General features: G+C 34.9%; 1 protein-coding gene across 50 annotated transcripts in view; it reads right to left on the bottom strand.

Annotated features, from left to right (window-relative positions):
- The window catches only part of PTPRD (protein tyrosine phosphatase receptor type D), a 1,166,996-nt gene that overhangs the window by 78,825 nt on the left and 1,063,141 nt on the right, over positions 1 to 25,030 (bottom strand). For 24 of the 50 annotated variants that reach the window (XM_033520262.1, XM_033520279.1, XM_033520276.1 and 21 more), the window contains 5 exons: positions 22,169 to 22,259; positions 16,093 to 16,302; positions 12,566 to 12,726; positions 7,154 to 7,168; positions 6,556 to 6,668 (listed from right to left, as the gene is read on the bottom strand). In XM_033520262.1, the coding sequence (XP_033376153.1) occupies positions 6,556 to 6,668; positions 7,154 to 7,168; positions 12,566 to 12,726; positions 16,093 to 16,302; positions 22,169 to 22,259 (590 nt within the window). The remainder of the gene's footprint in view (positions 1 to 6,555; positions 6,669 to 7,153; positions 7,169 to 12,565; positions 12,727 to 16,092; positions 16,303 to 22,168; positions 22,260 to 25,030) is intronic. The other 26 variants (XM_015652791.3, XM_015652789.3, XM_033520271.1 and 23 more) reach the window with 2 other exon arrangements.

Consider the following 25,030-nt stretch of genomic DNA (forward strand, 5'->3'; position numbering starts at 1 on the left):
GTGTTTTGGGCTTGTCATTAGTGCATTAAATTAGGATTTTGTTTGTTGTCAGGGTTTTATGATAAGGGCTTTTAGAAACATTTATGAAACACACATTTATTTACCAGTTTGGAACTGTAGGTTGACATACCCACAATAAACAAGAACCAAGTTAGAAATTAAAGAGGAAATCTGCTAGTATACAGACTATAATCTACATGAAGTGAAAATGTGACATATGACTGTCACAGAAATTTCTTAGGAAATGAGTGGTACTTTAGGTCTGCATTGAATTAATTGTCTGTGACTTTACAAACTCCTCATATTTAATAACATAAGACCACTCCTGTACATATTAATCTATATGAATTAAGATACCCCTTTATATTACCTTAGAAGAAGGAATGAATCAGTAACAGTGGTTGTTGAGACCTATCCTTGTCAAAAAGATAGCAAAAAATACCTACTTTAAATTCAGACATGGAAAAAAGTAAGGGTGACCTTGATTCAGTAGGAATTCAGCATTCATGAAAATTTATCAAGAATGCCTTTAGTACATGACAAAGAAATTACTGTTACTTTAAAATTTCATTTTCACAGAGCCAGAGCTAGGCCAGAGCATGAAATTACAAAGACAAATTTACAAGACAATCTCTAGAGAAATATATCATTCTGCAACAGCAATTCTAAGATAATTGCAAATGCATAAATAATATTTCAAAATTATGCCACTTTTATTCCAGAATATTTTATGTTTTTCAAAACTTGATCAATTACCCTGAAATTAAAACAGTTTCTCTTTTTTGCAACAAAGACTGAGTTTTAACAAGGAGCCTTAGGATCTCCATAGCCTCACAGCAGAAGCACCACCTCTGAGTGACGTGTAAGCCACACATAGTGAGAAACGGGGAAACTTAATTTTCATATCCTGATCTAAAAATGTCGAATACAACAAGATGTCGCAAAAACTATGGTCTAAAATACAGGGGGAAAGAAAGGGATAACTCTTGTGAAGAATTATCAACTTAATCTCCTAGCTAAGCAGATTCTGGGTTCCTCCAGGTTTCAAAGCAATGAAGTGGAATATCAGAGAAGTGCTTGCTGTTTGCATCGGAAGCTGTACCTCTCTTAGGTGCCTAAATCCTCCATGTGAGATATGCTCATATGAAGAGCTGTATGACAGCTCACTCTGAGGAAGCATTTTAGTCTGTTTCCGCCATGGAGACAAAACACAGTACCTCCTTCAGCATTGTCATGATTCTCATAAACAGATGCTGAGTTGATAAACTGCAGCACAAAGAAACTTCTGCTGTCTTGCAAAGCAGGTAACTAAATCCAGACATCAGTTTTCCCACCTCCTTTTTAATTTGCAGTCTTTTCCTCTGAACAACTTCATGCTTTTTCTGCTTTATCATGGAAATAAGTTTGTGAAAATTCCTTAGCAACTCAGGGAATAAGTGTTTAGTAAGCACTTATCTAATTAAAAAAAAAGTCTTTAACTTAGAGCTGTAATAACTCTATTTATTTTTCTTGTATTTCAAAGCATCTTATTTAGTTCATAAGATATAATGAGATAATTGTTTAATTGGCACCCAATTACAAAAATTACTTATAAGTGTGACACATTTTATAGTTAAATGAGGATTAAAAAATCAGTCACTTTTGAGGCATGACTCAATTTAGTTTTCTAGCTGATTGGCAGATTGAAGTCTGCCTGAGCCTTGGATCTCTCAGAACCCACTCAAACTCCTTTATTTCAGTTAATTTTCCTCTGCACAACTGCGCTGCCTTATTTGATGAAACCTTTTGTGAGGCTTAATTATTACCCCTTCTTTACCTTAACTCTCCCATGTGGCATAGAGACCTCTAAAATTTGTGCACCAGGTTAATTATTTTAATTCTGTGTTTCATAGGAAACTTACAGAAACGTAAGATTGTGATAGACTTTTATTCAGCTATTCCAGTTACGGAAGAATAACAGACTTAAAAATGAAATCCTACTGAGAGATTGGGTATTTTCATGTTTACTCAAAGAGAACTTGGCACTGCTGTGATCCACTCATTGGCATATGGGCTTATCTAACACATACACATTTTTGGATAACACACATGGACCTGGGATCTTGTTCTCAGATACAGAACTGTGGGCTCTTCCAAATGTCAAGGCAAAGTGTGAAATTTATCTATGGAGTTACTCCATCCAATGAGGAAGGGAGCCAGAAATAAATTTGATCCCTTTTGAGCAAGGTAAGATAGAAAAATCTTTAGGTTAGAGCTCTTTAGATCTCTTTAGACTACTGAAGAATGTAGACGATGAAAAGTGAAAGGAAAGCAAGAAATTTCCTGTGCTGGTAGTTTAGACTGTGAAATTTTATATCATCTTCATGCTGAATTGAAATTTTTATGACAAGTACAACATATTTGTTCTGAAATGATTCCCTAAATATCTCCAAAGATAAAATATTGCTTTCTCATATTTTGTGTCAAAAATGCACCTAATCACCTATATTGGAAGAAACTTAAAATTGTGGTTAGAAATTCAAATTTACTCCGAGGACTTAGTTTTCAAATTTAATACCTGTATCTGATCAGATCTTTCCTTATACAAAATATATGATTGATGGCATTTTTTTGGAATGTGGCTGTTCAGAAATCCTCGAAAGTAGTAAAGCTTATGACAGTCCATAATTTTATAGGAGTGTCTCATTCACCTCTCCAAGGGAAAACTGCCAGTCCAGATATGCCAATGTAATTTAGAATTTTTTTCTTTAACACTTCTGTACATTATGGATTCATTTGAAAATGTTTTCCTCTCCCACTGGAAGCGGTTGGTCCTGGAAAGCCCCAAGCAAACTGTGGATGCTTTCATAATCTAAAGAAATAAATCATTAAAACAACAACTATGTGAAATCATCTACCTTGATGAACTCGTACTGAAAATACAATTCACCACTCAGTCCTTTGTTTTATTTGTAGGCAATGCTGAGAAATGCCTAATTTTATGAGGGCAACAGCAGATTTGTCACTAGAAGGAACCAAACACATAACCACATCAGCCCTACCTCCTTTCCTCAGCTGCCTCCTCTGCAGTACCCCCCTATCTAGTCCTGCTGCCTTGCAGAGAATAAACCCCAAACATTTGAAAGTGAAAGAACAAAGCTGGTATCCTGAATGTACAGCCTTTCTGTAGTTTCTCTATGTTCATCTATGTTCTCTGTTTCAACAGAAAATTTTATTGCATGTTATTTGATGGTTTGTTGCTGGTTGGGAGATGGATAAATATTCCAGTAGGATCTAAACACTTAAGTTAAATTTAGTCAGATTTTAATGACATGGAAGCCCTAATTGAAGTTAATGTGAGTTAAGTGAAATTCTCCTTTTACCAACGAAAGAACTGTATCTTAATTTCACTATGATTGTTTACATATTAAGAACATATTAATTAGCAAGTGTAACAGACTAAGACAAATCTACTGGGAAAAGATTCCTCTCCTTGGTATTTACTTGTATGTGGAATAGTATACAACAGACCTATGTCTAGGAATCCTAAGTGGTACAATAGTAGGAAGAAGATCATCATTTGATGTACTGTATTTTTAATAATAATGGTAATATTCCAAACTGTGAAAAGGATTATAGGAAAGGAGTTCCTAGTAGAAACATATCGCAGATGTTCTGCTCAAACAGCTTCACAGAAAACTGTAAACTTCACAAATAAATGATAGACCTGCAAGAAAAAGTACACTTTAAATCCTCTCCAATTCTTTTCAGATCAATGAGGTGGAATTACAGTATCTACAAGTGCCACAAATTCTGCCATTTCTTAATAACTTTACCTTCTCAATGTAAATTAAGAATTAATTACAATAAATTAATTTTATATGTTAGCACTTGGCAGGAGGGTTTTTTTCCCTCATGTTTCATTTTAATTATGATGAATACTAAATAGATAGGTAAGATTATGCATGTAAATAAATAGAGCACAGTAAATTAGGCTTATGTATCTAATTATTATTCCATTATTTATTGGATGAAGAAGGAAACATAGTAACAATTGATGAGGTAAAGGCTGAGGTAATTAATGCCTTCTTTGCCTAAATTTTTAATAGCAATATTAACTATTGTGTGGGTATCCAGCCCCCTGAGATGGAAGACAAAGATTGGGAGCAGTCTGAAGTCCCCCCGATCCTGAAAAACTGGTCAGTGACCTGCTACACCACTTAGACCTCCACAGGTCTTTGGGAGTGTATGGGATACACTCAAGGGCAGCAAGGGAATTGACTAAAATACTCACTGAGCCTCCTTCCCTCATGTACCAGCAGTCCTGCCTAACTGGGGATGTTCTAGTTGACTGGAGGTTTCCAAATAGGAACTCTATCAACAAGAAGGGCAGGAAGGAGGATCCTGGGAACTACAGACCTCTCACTCTGGCCTTGATGCTGGGGAAGGTGATTGAGCAGATCACCCTGAAATCCTGGCTTTTATCAGCAACTGCGAGGCCAGCAGGAGCATGGCAGGGATTGCCTCCCTGTACTTGGCACTGGAGAGGCCACACCTCAAATCCTGTGTCCAGTTCTGGACCCCTCGCTCCAAAAAGGACACTGGGATGCTGGAACATGTCCAGAGAAGGGCAGTGGAGTTAGGAAAGAGTCTGGACCATAAGTTCTATAAGGAGCAGCTGAGTGAGCTGGGGGTGTTTAGCCTGGAGAGAAGGAGACTGAGAGGAGACCCTAGTGCTCTCCACAACTGCCTGAAAGAAGCCAGGTGGGGGGAGTCTCTTTTCCCAAGGTAACAAGTGATACAGAAAAGGAAATGGCCTCAAGGTGAGCTGGGGAAGCTCAAGTTAGATATTAGGAAAAAATTCTGCATGATGGGAGGGTCATCAGCATTGGAACAGGCTGCTTTGGTGGAATCACTGGCCCTGGAGTGCAAAGAACACGTGTGTGTTGCACTTCAGGACATAGTTTATTGTCGAAAATAAGGTGCTTGGTAAATGTCTGGAGTTAATTCTTTTAGATATCTTTTCCAGACAAAACAATTTTGTGATTCTAGTAAGCCATTTAGTCTACTCATTATATAACTGTATATGAACAATTACTTTGTTTTTAAGCTAGACTTTCAGAACAATATATTTTCTTCTCATGTTTCAAAGATTTATATGTATATTTCTTCCACTGTAAAATCCTTTTAAACTTTTACAAAAGTGCTGAGAAACAGATGAAAACTTCATCCAGAAACAATGAGCCTACACTGAAATTGTAGCCTCAGAAGGACATTGAATAAAAAATTTCAACTATTTAAGTTCCTACGGTAGACAGGTCTCAGAGCATGTCAATACGATTCCTACACTGAGATGAAATTAAATTAGAAGATGTGCTCTTAAAAAACACCTGATTTGTCCCAGCTGCTTGGAGCAGTGTACTGGAACAAACTGAAAAAGCAAGGCTGGAGCAAAACTCAAGCCTTCAAACTCTTCCCTTTCCACTTCTGCCATGTGCATGAAGTGTGGGTCTTTAGTCACATTCATTATTCTGTGTATACATCCTTCTGGAGCAACATCATCTCAACACAGTCACTGTTTGGAAGATCAGGAATGACATTTGCATGTTCACTTAACCATTTAATAGCATTTACCATGTCAACATCAGCAACTAATCCTCAGCATCTCAACCACTTTCCTGCTTTTATGAACTTGAATTCACTATCTTTTTTACTTAATGTAGTAAGTTTGACAAAAACATGAAGCTCATGAAGATTTAGCACCTAATTAGCATCAGACTCCATGCAAATATATTGTAGTAGAAAGCAAGTCTACTGGGACATAACTTAATCTTAACAAAGCAAATTTAAGTAAAAATTGACTCTTGCAAAGGTGATAAAAATACTATTTTAAGTTTTCTCTCTTGTTGCTTCTTGAATATCAGATTAAACAGTTTGAAGAAAATACTTTAATAAAGTATTTAATAAATCTTAAATAAAGTACTTAAGAAAATAATTTAATAAAGTTTTTGAGTGTGTTGCTTCTGACCTCAAAACTACTGACATATTAATATCCTCCATGACCATAATATACAGCCTTATCTTCAACAATAAGACCATGTATCTTGCTATGTATTTCTTGTCCATACTGTATATTTGCAGACCAGTGGAACTCACAATGATGTTAATATATTACCTGATAATGCAGTAGATAAAAGCTTATTTACAAAGAAGTGTCCATAAAAATATAATTAATAAACAGAGGGATGTATATTTCCCAGTAATATTTTATAGCATTGTTAGGTTTAAGTTGGAATTTTTAGCACATAAAACACACCCATGCAACATATGCAATATGTGTCTTTGGGTTGTTTTTTAAATTTTTTTTTCAAGTAGGCTTTTTTTTTAATAAAGAAATTTCACAATTATTTCCAAAGTGAACAAAGAAATATATTTTGCAGCAAAACCCCAAAAAACACTCCCCCAAACCCTTGATCAAAATAAGTATTTTCAAACAATCACCCTTCCATTTCTGTAACAGCATCAGTAATCAGGTTGTGATCACACAGATCTCAGTGCGTTATTATTGTCTCTTACCCGGAGTTTGAAAGTTAAGGCGTCGCAGCTCCACTGGATCTGTGGGATGGTGAGAGGGGACCTCCTTGCTGTTGGGTATGCTGCTCTTTCTAGAATCAGATTCAGCCCTCTTCCTGCATGGGAAGATAGACATGTTAGCTTCACAAAGGTGCCTGAATGTTTAGCATTATACCACGAAGGCAAGATGTTAATTTCTGAACAAAATATTTGATCCAATGCAAAGGTAATGTAATGATGCATGGTGAGTAAGGTACCTACAATTGTCAGTGGTAAAATGGTCAGAGAAAATAGTTGCATTCTGCCCTAAACTGATCTTCCAGAACACCCTTCTGGTCATCTTAATACTTTACTCTTATAACATTAAATGTATAAAAATTCACACAATTCTACTTTAAATGCTATCTAGCTATACCTTTACAAAAAAGCTGTAAATAATATAGCAAATCTTGCAGTTACCCTCATATTGATAAATTACTGCCTACATTCACTTAAGACTGAAAGATGCTTTGTCTTAGATGATTATCATGATGATTTTTTTTTTCCCTTTTTTTTCTCCTTCTCTGTTTTAAATAAAGAGTTATTGTTTTTCACTTCTCACCTGTCAGGTTTACTGCTCCATTTTAACGCAGCAAGGAGGGAAGAAAAGGTGAAATGTTAGTTGACCAGCAGCACAGAGAATAAGCATGAAAATAGAAGATACAAGAAATTTTGATTTGCAGTAAAGATATGTAGCTAAACCAAATTAAGAAATGACAGCTCATCAAAATATCCAATGCTTGGAAATCATAGAATTAATAGAGGACAAAATGTCATGTCGAAAGTGAATCTTCTGTTGAAAAATACACCTCTTTTAAATACTATCTACCAAGAAATGAGACTTCAAATTTTAGCCACTGAGATAATGGAGAATGGGTGTTTAATTTGAGCCATGAAAATAATGTTAACATTACATTGAAAAATTACATCTCACTGAGATGTAGCTCCCTCTTACATTCTAGAGAGAAGAGAAATGAGAGGAGGGAAGAGAGGAAAAATTAAAGTGGAGGGCAATCTAAAATGGGAAGGAGAGAATGGGAACAGAGGAAGAGAAAAGGAAGTGATGAACAAGGTTAAATACATGAGACACATATGACTTGCACTAAATTTAAAAAAAATAATAAAAAGAAATTAAAATTTCTAAAACTATTTCACAACACCAGGTAATACAATAACAAGAAATTTTTAACAGTACCCTGGAAAGCAACGTAACCATAAATCTTTTTCCAGTGAAGTATTACACACTTTTTTAGATTTAGAATGAATGTAATGTACTAGAGGTCTACAGTGACCTGTATAGATCTGTAGTGATCTGTGATCTATAAAGTTTGGGTAAACAGGAAAAATAATTTATTATCTCTCACCTACGTGTTCTATTATACACACACACACACACACACACACACACACTATAACTACAGTGTTTATCTTTCTGTGTGTTGATTATAATAAACAAGGGTTCTACCAACATTTTAGTAACTTTTACTGTGCAATGACAAGATTATACACACTATGAGAAAGTCTTTAAAATTCTTCACCATCACTTAAGATTTTCCATTTTTCTGTTTTGCATTTCTGTGCTTTTATTTTTTTGTTTCGTTTTTCAGGGTTTTTTTTAACATCTGGGTTTTTTTTTCTCTTAGAAGCCTATTTCTCATTACAGCTCAAGATTCAGCATGGGACCAGCAGCTCAAAGGAGGTAACTCTGCACCTCCACTCCACATTGGTGAGACCCCACCTGGAGTGCTGCATCAATTATTGGGGGTACAAAAAGGACCTGGATCTGTTGGAGTAAATCCAGAAAAGGGTCACAAAAATGATGAGGGGCATGGAGCAGAAAAGGCTGCAAGAGCTGGGACTGTTCAGCCTGGACAAGAGAAGGCTTTGGGAGACTTCATTGCCACCTTCTTATAAGGATTTCTTAGAAAGATGGGGACAGGCTTTTACTGTAGAGCCCATAATGACAGGACAAGGGGTAATGGTTTTAAAGTGAAAGAGGGTAGATTCCAGCTATCCAGAAGGAAGAATTTTTTTATGACGAAGGCTATGAATTAATTAGATGCCCCAGGGACATGGTGGATGCCCTGTCCCTGGATACTTTCAAGGCCTGTGGATGGGGCTCTGAGAAATCTGACTTAGCTGAAAATGTTCCTGCTTATTGCTGGGGGTTGGACTTATAAAGGTCCCTTCCAACCCCAACTAATCTATGATGCTATGACGCAGAGTGCTGGAGTTACTATGTTCAAAAGATTTAAGTTTAGGCTACAGTCTCCTGAGCCAAATCAAAAAGCATTTATAAAAGCAAACAACACAAAGTCTGCCAAGATGGCTTTAACTTCTCTTCCTTAGAAATGGAAAGATCTAGAATGAGGAACTTTTGCTCTTTATCAGTGGAAAACTGAAATTAGGGAATTTGTAATTTCTTAAAAACTACAAGGAATAGCCACATAAATTAATTTGTAAAAAAAAAAAAAACCACCAAAAAAAAAAAACTCCAAAACCAAGAATGAGATAACAGGATGCTTCATGGGGACATTCACTCTTCTTTCTAATTTGTCCATTGCTAAGAAACACCACACAATTTCTAGAGCTCTTTAACATTCACTAAGTAAGTTCCTAATCAACCAGTCCTATGTAATTGAACATATATCAAACATACAAAATTGATGTAAACTGTGACTCAAGCAGACCTCCTAATAGCTAGGCATTTCCTCTAGGGCATACATCACCTCTAAATCTAGGTTTGCTTTTGTTTGTGATTTTCGATACAAATCTTACTTTGCTGAATAAGATACCCTATCTTTGAACTAAGAAAATATTTATTTGCTTGTCAACAAGAAAATGGCCAAAAAGGAAGTGAGATTTATCTAATTTACTTAGCTCTCTTGATTTGATTGTTTATAAAGTTTAATAGATGGAAAGATCTGCCGCAAAGTAGGTGTCCCCCTCTACTATGACTGCAGGTGGTTTCAGTGCTGCAAGGACAGAGAGCACTGAACTGGTTAATGGCCAAGTCAGTTCCATGACAAGTTTGCCAAGACACAGTCAACTGAATATGGGAACAAGTTGCCCAGAAAGGTTATTGAGTTTCTGTTCTTATCTGTACAGAACCTGCCTGGATATCCCTCTGAGCAAACTGATGCAGGTGGCCATGCTCAGAACAGGGGTAGGATGAGGCACACTCCAGAGGTGTGGCCCTTTCATTCTGTGAATCTGTGACCTCTTCTGCCCACAATATATTAGGTGGCCTCATCACTGTTGGGTATTATATCAATAGCATGTCCGATGACAAGAAAAGGTACTCTTCAGTATTATTCTCATCTACTACTGTTACTTAAGCTGCAATGACCTTTTGGCTATATTCTAATGCATGATCCAAAAACCTGTCATGAAATATCTTTGCTTTCAGATTTTAAGAAAAGTAAATGCTGAGGCAATAACCTTTATACAACTTAACTTAAATAAAAAAGAGTTCAAACATGCATTCCTTGTCTTTGGCACGTTAAATATAGTTCAAACCAACCCATGCAAATTATCCATGCTATGTAATAATGTGTTTTAAAGAAGGGCAGGACTTCTCCCCATAAAATTTTTCTTTTGGAAACTGCAGTCATAATTTCTCTGTGATTGTAATTAAAATTATAAGTAGTATTGTAAATCATGAGCTTAGTGGTCCAAGTCTGTTCACAAAGGTTTCTATGGACAAAGGGAATTAAGCATAGTTGACCTTTACTTGAGTTAGTACTCTTTGCACTTCAGAAGACACAGTCATTTCTTGGTCGTCCTCTTTGCACTGCACATCCTTTAATAAAATCCCATTTAACATTTTTTGCATATATGTTCATAACTACACTGATGCCCTATACCTTAATTTTCTTTTCTCACTATCATACTTGTTGCACTTATATGCCAATATATCCTAGAAATATATGTGTAACATTTTCTGTATCCACAAAAATTACTTGACTGTTTTTTTAACATACTTCCCCCATCTAATTCCTGTAGCCACATTAAATCCATTTAACTCAGAATTAAACTTCACTGTTTTCTCAAAGCAATATGTTGAATATCCCAACCGTCTTGTCATTGCTCTTCTACAGTCAGCAAATCTATCAAAATTTAGCAGTAAGCTTGCATTCAGGTTACATACTCTTGGAAAAAATATCCAATTATATACTATATTTTTACAGAAATAAAAGCTCACGGAGGACCACAGACTGCTAAAACTGCAGTCATAATTTCTCAGAGGTAATTTGCCAAATCAGTGCAGTTTAACAAATTAGAGTCAATAGCTGAAAATAGAAAAATAAATAAATACATATGGACAGTTGCCCAAACAGTTCGAGTACAAGTAGTAAATAACAGATGGAAAACATGTCCCCCATTCTCAGTGAATGACAATCTCTTCACACTACTGATGAGCAAATTTTACCTGCTCATATGTGGAAGTTTTTTGGGTTTTTTTTTTTTGGTAATATATTAGAAGATTGTTACTTTGATTCAATAAATGTAATCAATAACTCTAGAAGCAGTTAACATCTACTTAATATAATATTGTTTGGATTTATTTTTTAGTATGGGATATTTACTTTTAATACTTCAAAATAATCACAAGAAAGGAGTATTTCACTTTTAGCTCATCTCCAATGACCAGTTTTTGAAGTGATGGACAGAAAGAGAGATGCTAACTAACTTGATTTGTGGAAACACTGTGCACGACAAAAAACGTTGAGCAGACATAGTTCAAAAGAGACAAATTTCTGCAGCAGTCTGCAAGCAACAGAATGTGCGTTATGCTGCTGTATGATTATCACTCTAAAACCATTCTATAAATATGTATCTATTTGGAATCCAAATGGGAAGTTTCCTCTGGAATGGTTATTTACTGCTGAAGAGGGAATTCTTTCCAAAACCTGAAGAGAATTCTCTTTATGAAAGTCAGAGGTATTTGACTGGAGACACTAAAGGTGTCAAGAGCATACAGGCTCAGATTTAAATATTTAGATGCAGGTAATAGCAGTGTAGCCATTAGTTTTAGAAGACATACTTCATTTAATAAAATTATGCCAAGTATGCCCCCTCCCCAGAAATTGACAGCATCTTTGTAATGTAATATTCCTCAAATGCACTTTATCAACATATTTAAAAAAATATTTTATCAAATTTAAATTTAATAAAATGTATTAAATTAATAAACAAATTTAATACATTTAAATTTATTAGTAATTAAATATAAACATTAAAAAAAAAACTTCTTGAGTTTCATTCTTTGGTTTTGATTTAGTATCTTGACCCGTGTTAACTCATTTACACCTACGGTTGCTATGTATAAAGTACAGCATCATACACAGTTTTCACTGAGTAAGTTCTTTGTGTAATAGCAAAACTAAATCTGCGTCATAGACAGTGAAAGAAGAATGAGTGAAATTTGATCTCATTGAAAGATTAGTAGAAAACAGCTATTTGATGTCTCTTTAATCTCTCAGATCAGAGCTTCAAATTCATATAGATACATTGCCAAATTGAGGCCAACTGTCAAAAGTTAAAATTCAAATTACTTGAGTGAAGATGAAAATCACATTTAACAACAAGCTGAATGTAACCCCTAATGTATTACTATTATACATCTATAAACAAGTTTTAAAAAGTCAAATGTGCAGATTCCATACATATTTATGTGCAAGCACATACTCACTTTCTTCGCATACAAATGTATCTTTGCATACAAATGTATGCAAAGTGGAAAAAACATTTAAATGCAGTAGTGTTAATACAGCAGTCATCAGCAGAAAAATTTACTCACATACCTGTAATTACTGGAAATTTCAGTCAAAAATTTCTGCAGCATTCTGGAAGCCATTAATAAATTTCAAAATATCCCAAACCAATCACAGTTAGTATTTTAGCAGTCTGTAATAGTGTTATGTAAGTGACCAATATAGAGGGGAAATGATAAATGAAAAGGTAAACCTACCTTTTATAAAGAAGTATAGCAATAACAATGCAGATGATAAACACCACTGCAAGAACTGGTCCAACAACCCAAATCAAACCTTCTTCCTCATCTGTAATTGGCTGGGGATCAAGATCCATTGACACAACAGGATCTGAATATGGGCTTGTTGCATACATGGTCTGTTGAAATAAAAATAACTCTTATTTAATCACGAAGCAATGCATTAAAATGTTAACTATACGACATCTAAAATAAATGTATAGAAGGGTATGATGCAAAGAATGCAGCAAACTGCAAATCCTGTTCTTCTTGAAGACAATATTATAAACTTGCAAATTGAACAGTGTTTGTTATCATCATCATTATTTTGTGTTCCACATATTAGCAATGGCCTGCAGACAAATCATGTAGCCAAGTCCTTACAGAACACTTTACAATTTAAGCAGAGAATGAGAAATTTAACAGAACATTGACAATTATAGCCCACCAGATACCAATTTTTAGGTTTTATTTTAGTTTCATACCATCTTAACACTTTCTGCTTGTACAATATGAAAGGGCACTTTTGACAAAACAAGACTGCTGTAGATAAAAATAAAGGGGACAAAATGTAGGAATTTCCTTGCAAAGGGTCTTACAACAATAGTACTGTACATTTTGCTCAGTCAAAAACTGTCTGACAGAATGTACCTACACAAGGTGGAGACAACTCAAATTTAACACTGAAAAATGGGAGAATTCATTGTGGAATATGAAGAGAAGCAAAACACTCAGTCTTTCATAAGGGTGAAACTAGAATAATGCATAAACTGAGGTTATTGAAAATCTTTGCTTTACTTGATGGTGTAAAGCCAGCTGGCCTAGGATGAAACCCATGATGAGAGAACTTTTTTTTTTTTTATTCTTGTCTGACCTGAGTTTTTTGATCTCTGTCTGAATTAAAACTACAGACTGAGGCTAGCCTCAGTAGAGGCTGAAGAGCCAGCTTTTTAAAATTGTATCATTTTAAGAATTCTGTGTAATAGTAAAGTCAAGTGGAAAATTGTTTGTACATATTTCTTGCCTGCGCTAGTGTGTCTTCATGAGTGCTAAACCAGGATTTGAACTACAGCTCTTGCAAAGGGCTTAAAAACTTGATTCAATTAATTAAATTAATTAATTTTAATTTTTATTAAAATTTTTAATTTTAGTAATTTTTTAAAAATTTAATCAATTAAAAATTGATTAAAAACTTGAGTATTAGACCAGAAATGTCAGCTAAAACAGAATAAGACAACCAGGAGATTAACTTCCATTTATGTTTGCACTGTATTCTGAAAGATGCCCTAAACCGGGACAAGTGTTATCAAAAGAGACATGTTTTTTTACACTTAATTTTGTCTTGTTTTGGGCTCTGGGCTACAACAATGTCTGGGTTTGGGACAGGATTAGCATTGGCAAAGATGAGGCACTTCTTGAGTGTTACTGATCTAGCAGCTATGCCAACAATCTCCAGTTATATTATAGCATTTTACTACACCTGGCACCTGGTACCAAAACCTTCCTATGTTTTAAGTCTATGATTGTTGTCTAGAAGCTGGGGAGTATTTGTGTTCCATTCCCTTCCATTCTTTGTGTTCTATTCCTAATAGACTAATTTTTTTTCCCCCTCAGGTTTAGTAGTCTCAAGAAATAAAAAATAAGGTTCATTGCTACATGAAGAAACTTCTCATATTTCACCTCTTGCTTTGGAGTGAGCAGCAAAAATGCCTTGGAAAAGATACAGAGGGATACAGTATACAGAGGGCAACAGTATAAACACTTACTACCTTTTCTTCAATAAATAGCATTTCACTTTTTATTTTAAACCATCCTGTAGTAATGACTTATTTAAACTCATTTATTATTTTACAAATTTATCTTATTTTTTCCTTCCTCTTGTTGACATCCTTAACATATTTATAGATTTTAATCATAGCTCTCCAGCTCCCATTTTACTAAGTTAAACAAATTCAGACCTTCCCATGACCTCTTTTAATTCAAGTTCTCTATTCTACCCATCAAGAGAGAAATTTTGTACTCTCTGAATAAGAAGCTTTATGTAAAATGTAACATCTGAATATCAAGAAAAAACATCACTTGCAAGTTATAGCTCATAGATCAGTAGAATCTGTAGTCCTAGAAGAAAATCAGCTAGAGAGCTGATACACTGGAGCAATGAAAGTCACTGAAAGCTGAATCTCAACCACCCTTAAAAAATTCTTCACAGTCTGTGACAACCTCATGCTAGCCAATCACATAAATGTTTCAGATGGCATGCTGAACCACGTCTTATCCACAGCCTAAGTTCAGTAATGTCTTTTGAAGTCTTTCAAGAGTAGAACTCTATAGACATTTTGCTATATGTGTCAGTTTACAAACATATTTCTTCCTGCTTTTTCAAACTGAATTCTAACAGAGCAATAAATTTAGATAATTTATACCTTAATTAATATAAAAAACACAGAAATTGCACTTCATATTGAGAAGATCCATTTTAGTACAGGTAATTTATGACATAAAGATTTATGGCAACATAACTTTATAGTTAAAAGCTGTCCGCCTTGTCCAATCTGAATCTTTCTGATGCAACACCTTCAGAATTACCTGCCTATGCAGCCCACATCAAAAAGTGAAAAGAGAACTTTTGATTTATGTTAGAGCTTCCAGGAGGAACTTACTTTATTTTCAAATGAAGCTATGTATCAAAAAGTAGTCAAAGTGGAACTACATCCTCATTGCAGGTACATTCATTGACACCAAGAAAGCAATTGCAGTGTCATACACTGCAAGCATTTGACTAGAATTCAGAACATTGGTGTTGGAGTTTCAAGTGATTGAACCTGCAAATGTATCTGTCACGTTTAGTTACCAATTAGAAATGTACTGTATTACACACTGTGTGTTAAAATGCTAATGTGTATTCAACCTTTCAAAAGTTTTATATCTGTCTTTTGTTTTTTCTTTTTTAATACATTACTTACATTAGGTTAATTCACGCATAAAGGGATGTAACTACAAAATGAATTATGTAAAGAGAAATGACAGCTCATTATTTAGTTCACCTCAGGAATTTTCCCTGTTACTGAATTATTTTCTAACTTTCTAAAAATTTACTGATAAAGTTGTTATGGAATGATTGTAACTAAAGAGGGTAGCTGTAAATGTCTCTAGTTCAATGGATCTTTCCAAGAACCCTGTATATCCCATACCATTATTCAATGGTAGCATCAAAAGACAGCAATTACACATAGAGAAAGATGCTGCTGTAAAGTTCATGTCTCAGAAGCTGTGTCCATGGTCAAAAATAATACAAATGTAATTTTCAAAGGTTCATGACACAGCTAATAAAAGGTGACTCTTAGGTATCAGTTTCACACTGAAGTTAACATACAAAGATGCAAAAGAACAGAACAGTTCAAGGAATTAATGGGCACTGAGTTGAATTAAAAACTCACTTTAAAGATGCTCTGACATAAAACATTAAAAAAACAGCTTTAGAGATTGAAAAACATTAACTAACTTACAGATTCTGAGTGCTCCATTACAGCCAACACAAAGAAGACGTATTCTTGACCACTCTGCAGTTGCTTATTCTCAAATCCACCATAATGCTTCTTATCCCCCAATGTGAATTCCGTAGGAAGAACTTCAAAGTGAGCTGCAATATATGGCTTTAATTCAACTTCCCTCCCAAGGCGAATGCTTCTGCGTTTCCTAGCTATCTCCTTAAGCAGCTTTGGAATGGAGGGAAAAGAAAGGGAGAGAGAGAGAGAGAGAGAGAGAGAGAGAGAGAGAGAGAGAGAGAGAGAGAGAGCGCAAGCATGAACAGAAAGATAACTGTAAACAATTTTAATGTAACTTATTGACAATGTAATGAGAAAATTTAATGCATGACCAGGAACTACAATAAACAATTTATCCACATTTCGTGGGACATTTCAGTATCACTAAAACAATTTTTGCATAATCTTTCAATTTCTTGTTGTTCTTGTTAAGATAGAAAAAGACAATTGCAGTGCCCAGACTACAAACACAAAACAATTTTTAGATACTGTTGTGTCTAGGAGGAAGTGGGGAAAGGATAAGAAAACAATATACTTTCTCTGAGGACATAAAAATACACATAACACATTCCATATTATCTATTTAGCTATCTGATTATCTATCTGATTATCTATCTATCTATCTATCTATCTATCTATCTATCTATCTATCTATCTATCTATCTATCTATCCCTCTATGTCAGTCATAGAACAGAATCATAAAACCACTCATGTTGGAAAGGACCTTTAAGACTGATGCCAGCCATTAATCTAACAATGCCATGTTCACCATTAAACCATGCCCCTAATTGCCAAAACTACACATCTTTTTAAATACCTCCAGGAGTGGTGACTGAATCACTTCTTCTGACAAACAGACCTAAATTTACATCACTACATTTGTGACAAGATTAGATGCTAGGCTCAAACTTGGAAAACATATACTAACTAATAAAGGAACTTAAGCTCAGCTAGTACAATCTATTGATGAATTACTTACTTAATCAGAAAAATGCTTCTTCAATACCTTTCTTTTTGCTTTAGATATACTAGCATTTCAGAAAAATTAGTCTAATTTTATTACAAGGAATTGAAACTTTTCCTGTGTGATAAATGATGACTTCTAAGACCTCTTCATGGTTTCCCTTGTCTTTTGCTTATGAAACTCTACAGTTTCCTATAGTCTTATAGTTAAATCACAATTTTTTCTAAGATCACATAGTTATTTAGTCTTTTTAGTACAGTAACAGTTCCAATACAGTAGATTAGCACAGAAGTCATTGCTGGGAGGTAGAGATAAATCACTGGAGTGAGAAAGATATTAAAAAAACCCCAAACGAACAACTAAAATCTGATCTTAACTATATATATTCATTTCAAAGTACAGGTTTAGTCAGGGAAGTTCTCCACAGAATCACAGTATATGCTGAGCTGGAAGAGATCCTCAAGAATCATTGAGTCTAAGTCCTGGCTCTGCCCAGGACAGTCCTAATAGCCACACCATGTGCCAGGGAGCACTGAACTCTGTCAGGCTGGTGCTGACCACTTCCCTGGGCACCCTGTTCCAGTGCCCAAACACCCTCTGGGAGAAGAACCTTTTCCTAATATCCAACCTAAACCTCCCTGACACAGCTTCAGCCCATTCCCTTGGGTCCTGTCACTGTCACCACAGAGATCAGTGCCTGCCCCTCCCTGTTCCCCTCATCAGGAAATTGTAACTGCAGTGAGGTCTGTCCTCAGTCTTCTCCAGGCTGAACAGAGCAAGTGACCTCAGCCACTCCACATATGTCTTCCCTTCGAGACCCTTCACCATCTTCAATATCCTCTTCTTTTAGGCCTTAGTGAACACATCTTTTTGCCTTCCCTCATGGGATCTTGTATTTTTCATTCACACAATTAATAACTCCAATGCATGGAAAGCTACCTAATATTCACTCTTCTGCTCACAAAGAAGCTTTTAATACTGAATGCTTTGATATTCACTTCTCACTGACTAAATTTAAGGTTACAGATACATATGAAAGCAAGCTGTGCCACTTGAATTCAGGCTTAACATTGAGAGCATTTGGATGTTATACTTTCAAAGATCTATGAAGTCAACTGCTTTCCAGCTCTAATGCTGAGTCTGTGCCCTGTTGCAGAGATTTTACATCCAATTTACCTCTATCAATTTCAATGCCATGACACAAAAGCTGGTACAGTGCAATGGATCCCCTGAGCAAAAAAAGAACTGGCCATAATTTGAGACTAGAAATCATTATTCATTACTCAAGGACACTATTCCAATCAGCAGTCCATATTTCTCTTTCATTCTTCCTAAACAGTTTAATGAGCAGCTAGAGTCAATTTGCATCGTATAAAAATGAGGGCAGCAAAAAAATGTAATATTGAAGAGATTTCTATTTAGTTACTTCATTGAAGGTGACTCTCACATCTGTTGGTAGCTTCCTATGCCCCAGGTAGAGTCACTAAATGCAGAACATGAAGCAGAGAATAATCAAAGTTTGTTCCAGATTAGATCAACCCTTGTAGGAACTGCTGAGGGAAGCACTCTGAAAAGTTTGTCTTAGTATGATGCCAGAGTTTATAATAATAGCTGTGCAGAGGGCTGAGCACTGGCTATCTGGAAGTCTGCCAAAACATGAAGCTAAGTATTGAAGTAGTAACAGTGCACACGGGCTTAAAGTCAGGAGCCACAAACAGGACAGCACGAGTAGAGGCATACAGCTTGTGCCATCGCTGAAAGTAACTGACACTTTCATGTACCATTTCCACTGGAATTAAAGTTGTGTGTCTGCCTCAACTAAATTCTTTGTTATATGTTTCCAGATTGCAGCGGATTTACCATTTAGATTGTAAATAACACATAATAAAATGCCAAAGTGCTGTAGGACTACTGCAATCAAAATTAGATTAATATTGAGATGCAAAGAAAAATGTTTAGTTTTGATTATTTCTCACATTTGAAATAGTAACAGAAAGTGCATATATTGAAAGAAAATGCAATGCTGAAGTACAGTATTAGAGAGATCAGAAATTCAGTTTTGGCTATGAATGATGAAAGTTAGCCTGAGTCAAATAAAATTAGTTCAGCTTTCCAAAGGTTGTTGATCACTTATGGCCAGCTAACTTAGGTGTATTTGTGTGCAAATAAAAACTTTGTTTGTAACATTAATTACATATGGCTGAGTAGACCTCAGGTGAGCCTCCAGATGAACCTCTAGCCTCATTCATGCTTCATATGTAAATGGGGTTGTTGCCAAATATCATTACTTCCTCATTTATTTCCTATTGTACTCTCTATACACAGATTTCAATAAAATTACTGAATTCATTTAAGGCTTAACTTAGCAACCTTTATTTAGGTTTTACTGCATAGATCTAAAGTTATCCTACTACGTAATACTGCAAACCATAGCATCTTTTTCTATTTCATTTACTTGCATGATGCCTATTTAAAGTCACTAGACCTCATGATATTAAAAAAAAAAAAAAAAATGAAGTTTTGAGTTAGTAAAAAAGCACTGTTTCTCTAATTAATTTTTTTTTTCAGATATCAAACATCTAGTCTATTATCTGTTCTTTTAAAACTAGGCATCCATCTTAGTTTCTTTCAGCGCTGAGGTTCAAGGAACAGGAAGATTAGGTGACTACAGTAAGTCTTTTTGGACTGCTCAGTTATGTAACGGAGTTATACTCCAGAGATGTGTTATTAGCAAATACTTTCCTTCTGACAATCTAAGCAAAGCATTTGGAACAAAGTTTTTTGAAATATCTCTTGCCCAACCATTTCTGATACCAGACGCATATCTGAGATCATACTAAAAATATAAATATGCATAAGTATCCTCACTTGACCATCAGGAGCTATTTGCTCAGAGAGTAGTGCTTTTTTGGGGGGTGGTGGTGATCTTTTTTGTTGTTCTTTTTGTGTGTGTGGGGGGGGTTGTTGTTGTTGCTATTTTTTCCCAAATGTATTTAGTGCAGCACTGTGTTCACAAGCTTGTCAGGAAAAGCACACTTAATAAAATGCATACTTTTCAAAGCTGGAAGCAAACCAGTCTTTTAAGTAATAGAAAGTGAATGAGTTTGCATGATATGCTATTGCTGCCTGCCTTTAATGTTTTTCCCCTACTCAGTTCTTGCTATATGTATTGGTGGCAATTGTAAAAGATATATCAAAGGGTTTAGTTCTTTATCAGAAATAATTTTAATTTTCCAGTCAATGCATATCTTATTTCTTCCATCATTAATTCTACAATGTGGTCTCAATTATATCAACAGAAGTGGGAAACAACCCATCCTGACACAAATATTTCTGAATTAATAAATGCTCTTTATCAATCTGTTATACAGACTAAGGCAACACAACTTGAAGGATGATTAAAATGACCCTTTTTTATGAGAATCAGCAGGAACCATAGAATTTAATTGCCAGAAAGTTCAATGTCATCTGGCACCTATCCTTTAATCTATTTAATGCTGCTGAATGTGACTCCACACTTTGGATGTTAAACGTAGGTGGTAATACTCAATCAGTTTCCATTACTGAATGGATGTGGCTGTCAGGGATTTACTGTTTAACTGTATTTGATGGCACCTACGACTAGGATCATGAGCTGGTGGCATTTACAATCCAAGTTCTTTTAAAGGAAAGAAGTTAATAGATCAAAGCAAGCCACTGCTGCAATGGAATGAAGTGAGACGATCAAATGAAACTGGTCAAGAAGAAACACAGGGTTGAATCTGTTAGTCATAATGCCTTCCTCTGAACAGTTGTTCCTAATATTATGATTAAGGATTTTCCCATTGTTGTGACAAGGACTGAAAGAATTACATTTATATTTTGAATGATTTCTAAAACACTGTTAATTTTGTGAATATATTTATTTTCTCTATATTTTGGTGCAAAATTTGAAATTTATATCCATTTTGTAAATGTCAGGAGAGAAAAGACTCTTTATGCTTGCTCACAGGTAATCAACACTTCCCAGTAATTGTGTTATAGGGAAGCATACAGTGAGGTTATCTCTGTAACATAAAACTCTTGAATCCAAAAGTAAATAGAAAAATAAATGGGATACTGTCAAAAGAACACTTTATCAGGAGTAAAAAACCCCCTGATTCTGGTCTTTGAATTGCAGAGAGATTACACGTACAAAGCACCACAGCATCTGAATGTCATCTAAAATCTTGGCCAGAAACAAAAAGAACAATAACACCACTACTTGTCTTTTACAAAAGTCTTTCATATGCGCCCCTTGAAAGAGCCTTAAAATCATAAAAGTTAGCATTACTACAAATTTACAGACTGAAAGAAGAAAGACAAGGGTGCATTAGCTATAGTGTCCTTTGGTAAAACAGAAAATGGGGGTGAATATTATACATCCTGGAATTATTACTATATTAATAACATACTGAATTGATTCCTAGCATTGCTCGACTTATTTCTTAAATAAAAGCTATTCCCCGCCTTGGATGAATGTAATTTATAGTTTCAAATGATGACATAATGTTGCTCTTTCCCTCCTTGTTCATGCATTTATTTCTGATCACAAACTGTTGGTTAAATGGAGGCTATGTCTCACCAGAAGTATTACAGTATATGACAATCAGGTAAAACCACCACCAGAAGGTCAAATGTTAAACTGAGGTGCAAATTGCAATTTAGCATTTGTTACAGACTTAGTAAACACCCCTCTAATGAACCAGACCTTTATTACAGTTCATATTGTTGGTGATTAAGCTTTTGCTGACAACTCATTTCACCTCCTGCACTTTTGCATCACTCATTACAGTAGTAAAAGAATGCAGTATTAGTGTCAACAAATATCAGATACTTTATGTTCCTTATTGCAATTTAATATCTTTCCTGTCTTCTCATTTAAGTAATTTGAATTTTTGTTTTAGTCTCCAACAGCTAATACAAATATAAATACAAAGTAACCTGACAACCAAAACTTTTAAAACTGGTGATTAATTACCAAAAACTAGCAAAACTGCTTCTTTAGTCAGAGAAGAAAGGAGAAGAAAAAAGCCCCAAATCATATACAGTACCTCATCTAGTTCCATTTCATCTGGACTCTCCCACGGTTTGATAAACTTTCCACGAGACCTCTTCAAAGGCACAATAACTATGTAATAGCCTCTGTAAATGAAAAATTTAGACAAAAGTGAAGTCAAATGAAAAGGAATAGATAAATTGATGGAGTGGGTCTGTTTAGAGCAACTTAAGAGAGAAGTGGTATGTTGAGAATAAACTTCTGCACATTAATATGTCACTGCAGTCTTCGAAACATAGCTGTAAACATTCACACTCTTGAAATAACATCAATTGTAAAACATTTGACAAACAAATGGCACCAATTACCTGCCTTTTTGTGTAAACATATAAATATTTATAAAAAAACTTTAATTACAATGTATTAAAATGCTGACATAAATTACAAGAGCCATAGGTTATTTGTACTATGCCACCATCACACTGAGAAAAAAACCTCAAAGCCCTAAATTGAAATATATTACCATACATTTAAATCTCAATTACCAACCCATCTTCCCCCATTTTAATGTATAATCAGAATTTTAAAAATCTATTTTTTAATGCAAATATCATAATAAAAAGAAAAGAAAGCAAACATGACATACACTGCACCCATACTTTCCTTTTGGCAATGAAATGCCATTAGCTGTATCTATATAAGTATTCTGTTCGCAGTCATAGGTAAGAATGCAGGATATATACTCTTTAGGATCTTAAAATTACATGTATCAGTTTTCCTCAGAAATATTTTCCTGGAAACATTTTCTTCCTCCCCACCAGTGGAGACTAGCAAATTATATTTTCTAGTATGATGGAGATCTGGTACTTTCATTGCTTACTTCACAAAGCCTGGATATGTGTCAGGCAGATCCATAACTTCACGTTGTGAAGGGAAGAAGGGAGGAACTCCACAGTGAGAGGGAAGAAGTGTAGAATCACAACAGCAGGACATGCAGGGTAGTATAATATATGTCTTCTTGATAAACACACTTGTCAAAAAGTCAGGTACTCTCCATCTCAGGGGAGAGGGGAAAGAAAACGGTTTTCTTTGTTTCTAGTAACAAAAGATTATTAAGGTGTTTCTGGGTCTCATTATGGAAGGTAATTTTAGTGTCTCATGGGCCATCTCCTCTTCCAGTCTGCATTTTTTCTAAAATCCATTCAACCTTCTGCAAAACTATTAATTTTACTCACGCAACGCCGCTGAAAATCCTAAGTAATTAACAAAAAGGAGTCTACAGAAAAGGAGCTGCCTTACAATTGTCTAAAAACTATCTCAGTCTAAGCCAGCTATATAAACTATCTTTTTTTACCATACCATGGCAAGCCATTGATCCATTTTAATCATCTCTTATTTAAAGCTATTTCCCATAAAAGAAATGCAACAAAACTTTAGATTTTCAGCTCCGGTAGAAAGTACATGTATTCATTAATACTTGTATTAAGAAATTTGAGGATGTTTTCTATGGAAATGCTGAGATCCAACAGAATCACTGAAATGAAGTGCTGGCCACAGATTTTTAACTGGTGTCCACATGCTGTATTCCACTATTTCAAAAAATATCTGTGGCATGCATTCTTATAGTGACAGTATCATAAATTGTCTTTTAAAAAGATGTAAAACTGTAAGGCTGTTTGAACACAGATTTTAAATGTTCACTGGCCTATTAAAAATAATTTGAATAGGAAATCCTAGTGAACACTGACTTAAAAAGGTTTATAGGAACAACTTATATACCCTTTCTGTAACAGATGCCTAAGAATCAAGACAAAAAGAAATAAGAACTTGCCCCTATAGGTCTTTCAAACATCAAAGATACATATTCATCCTTTTATTTTCCTTCATCTTTTTATTTTTTTAAGCTAACAGAGTTCATATATTTTTCTTTTCAATCAAGGAACATCTAGCACATAAATGTAACTTCCACACTTTTTCACTTCCTTCATGAAATTCTCCCTCTTGTAACTTTGAAAATCTACCAAGACATTCAGTACACAAAGATTATTTTAAACTGAAACAATAAGTAGATCAATAGTAAGCAGAAAAATGAAAATGTTGGCACCAATATGCACTGCTGCAAATTGTGAAGGACAGCAAAGTTCTGTGATTTTTAGCTAATTGCACAAAACGTAGCATCTCCTGGAAAACATGTTTTATTGTTCACTTCAGTATTTGCTTGCTTGTTTTCAGGGTGGGTTTTTTTCCTGGGGGAGAGGGGAGGGAGGAGGGTGAGAAACAAAGGGTTTATTTGGGTATTGTTTTTATCTACTGAGTATTTGAGAGGCCAAAGTCTCCCACAAAACTCTGTTTTTACTTAAGATTTTCAAAGATGTAATTCAAATTACAAAGAGATTCAAAGAAATATGATCTGTCCTCCTTTACACATAAAAATTGCTTTGGAAATAGCCGAAAATACTAAAAGAAAGAAAAATTAAAAACTTGCTCCCTTGAGATAAGCAAAAGAGGTACATTTTACTAAACACAAGGTAAGCTCTGAACCAATTTCTATGCTGTATCACCATCAAACATTGACAAATAACAACCATCTTTAATTACAAATATTACAAAGGCTTTTATAACATTACCCTCAATCTCATTACCTATACTTCATTAGAGCAATTCACTTTCTGTGTAATTAGTATTATTGAAAAATTCTCAGTACTTCATTGTAAGCTAGGGACAATCCTGAGCATATAATGTACTGATAGAGGAGCAGCATGTCTAAAAATGTCAACATAGCTAATTCATTAAATTTTTCTTCCCATACAAAGACTAATGCAGAACAACCTTTCTTATTCTAGCAAACATCAGGTCAGCTTTTCTGTTCAGTCTCTAGTTGCTTTGGTATGCCTGCTCCAAGGGTCATGTCAATCTT

The sequence above is a fragment of the Parus major genome, chromosome Z (genome assembly GCF_001522545.3).
Source record: "Parus major isolate Abel chromosome Z, Parus_major1.1, whole genome shotgun sequence".
Classification (NCBI taxonomy): Eukaryota; Metazoa; Chordata; class Aves; order Passeriformes; family Paridae; genus Parus; species Parus major.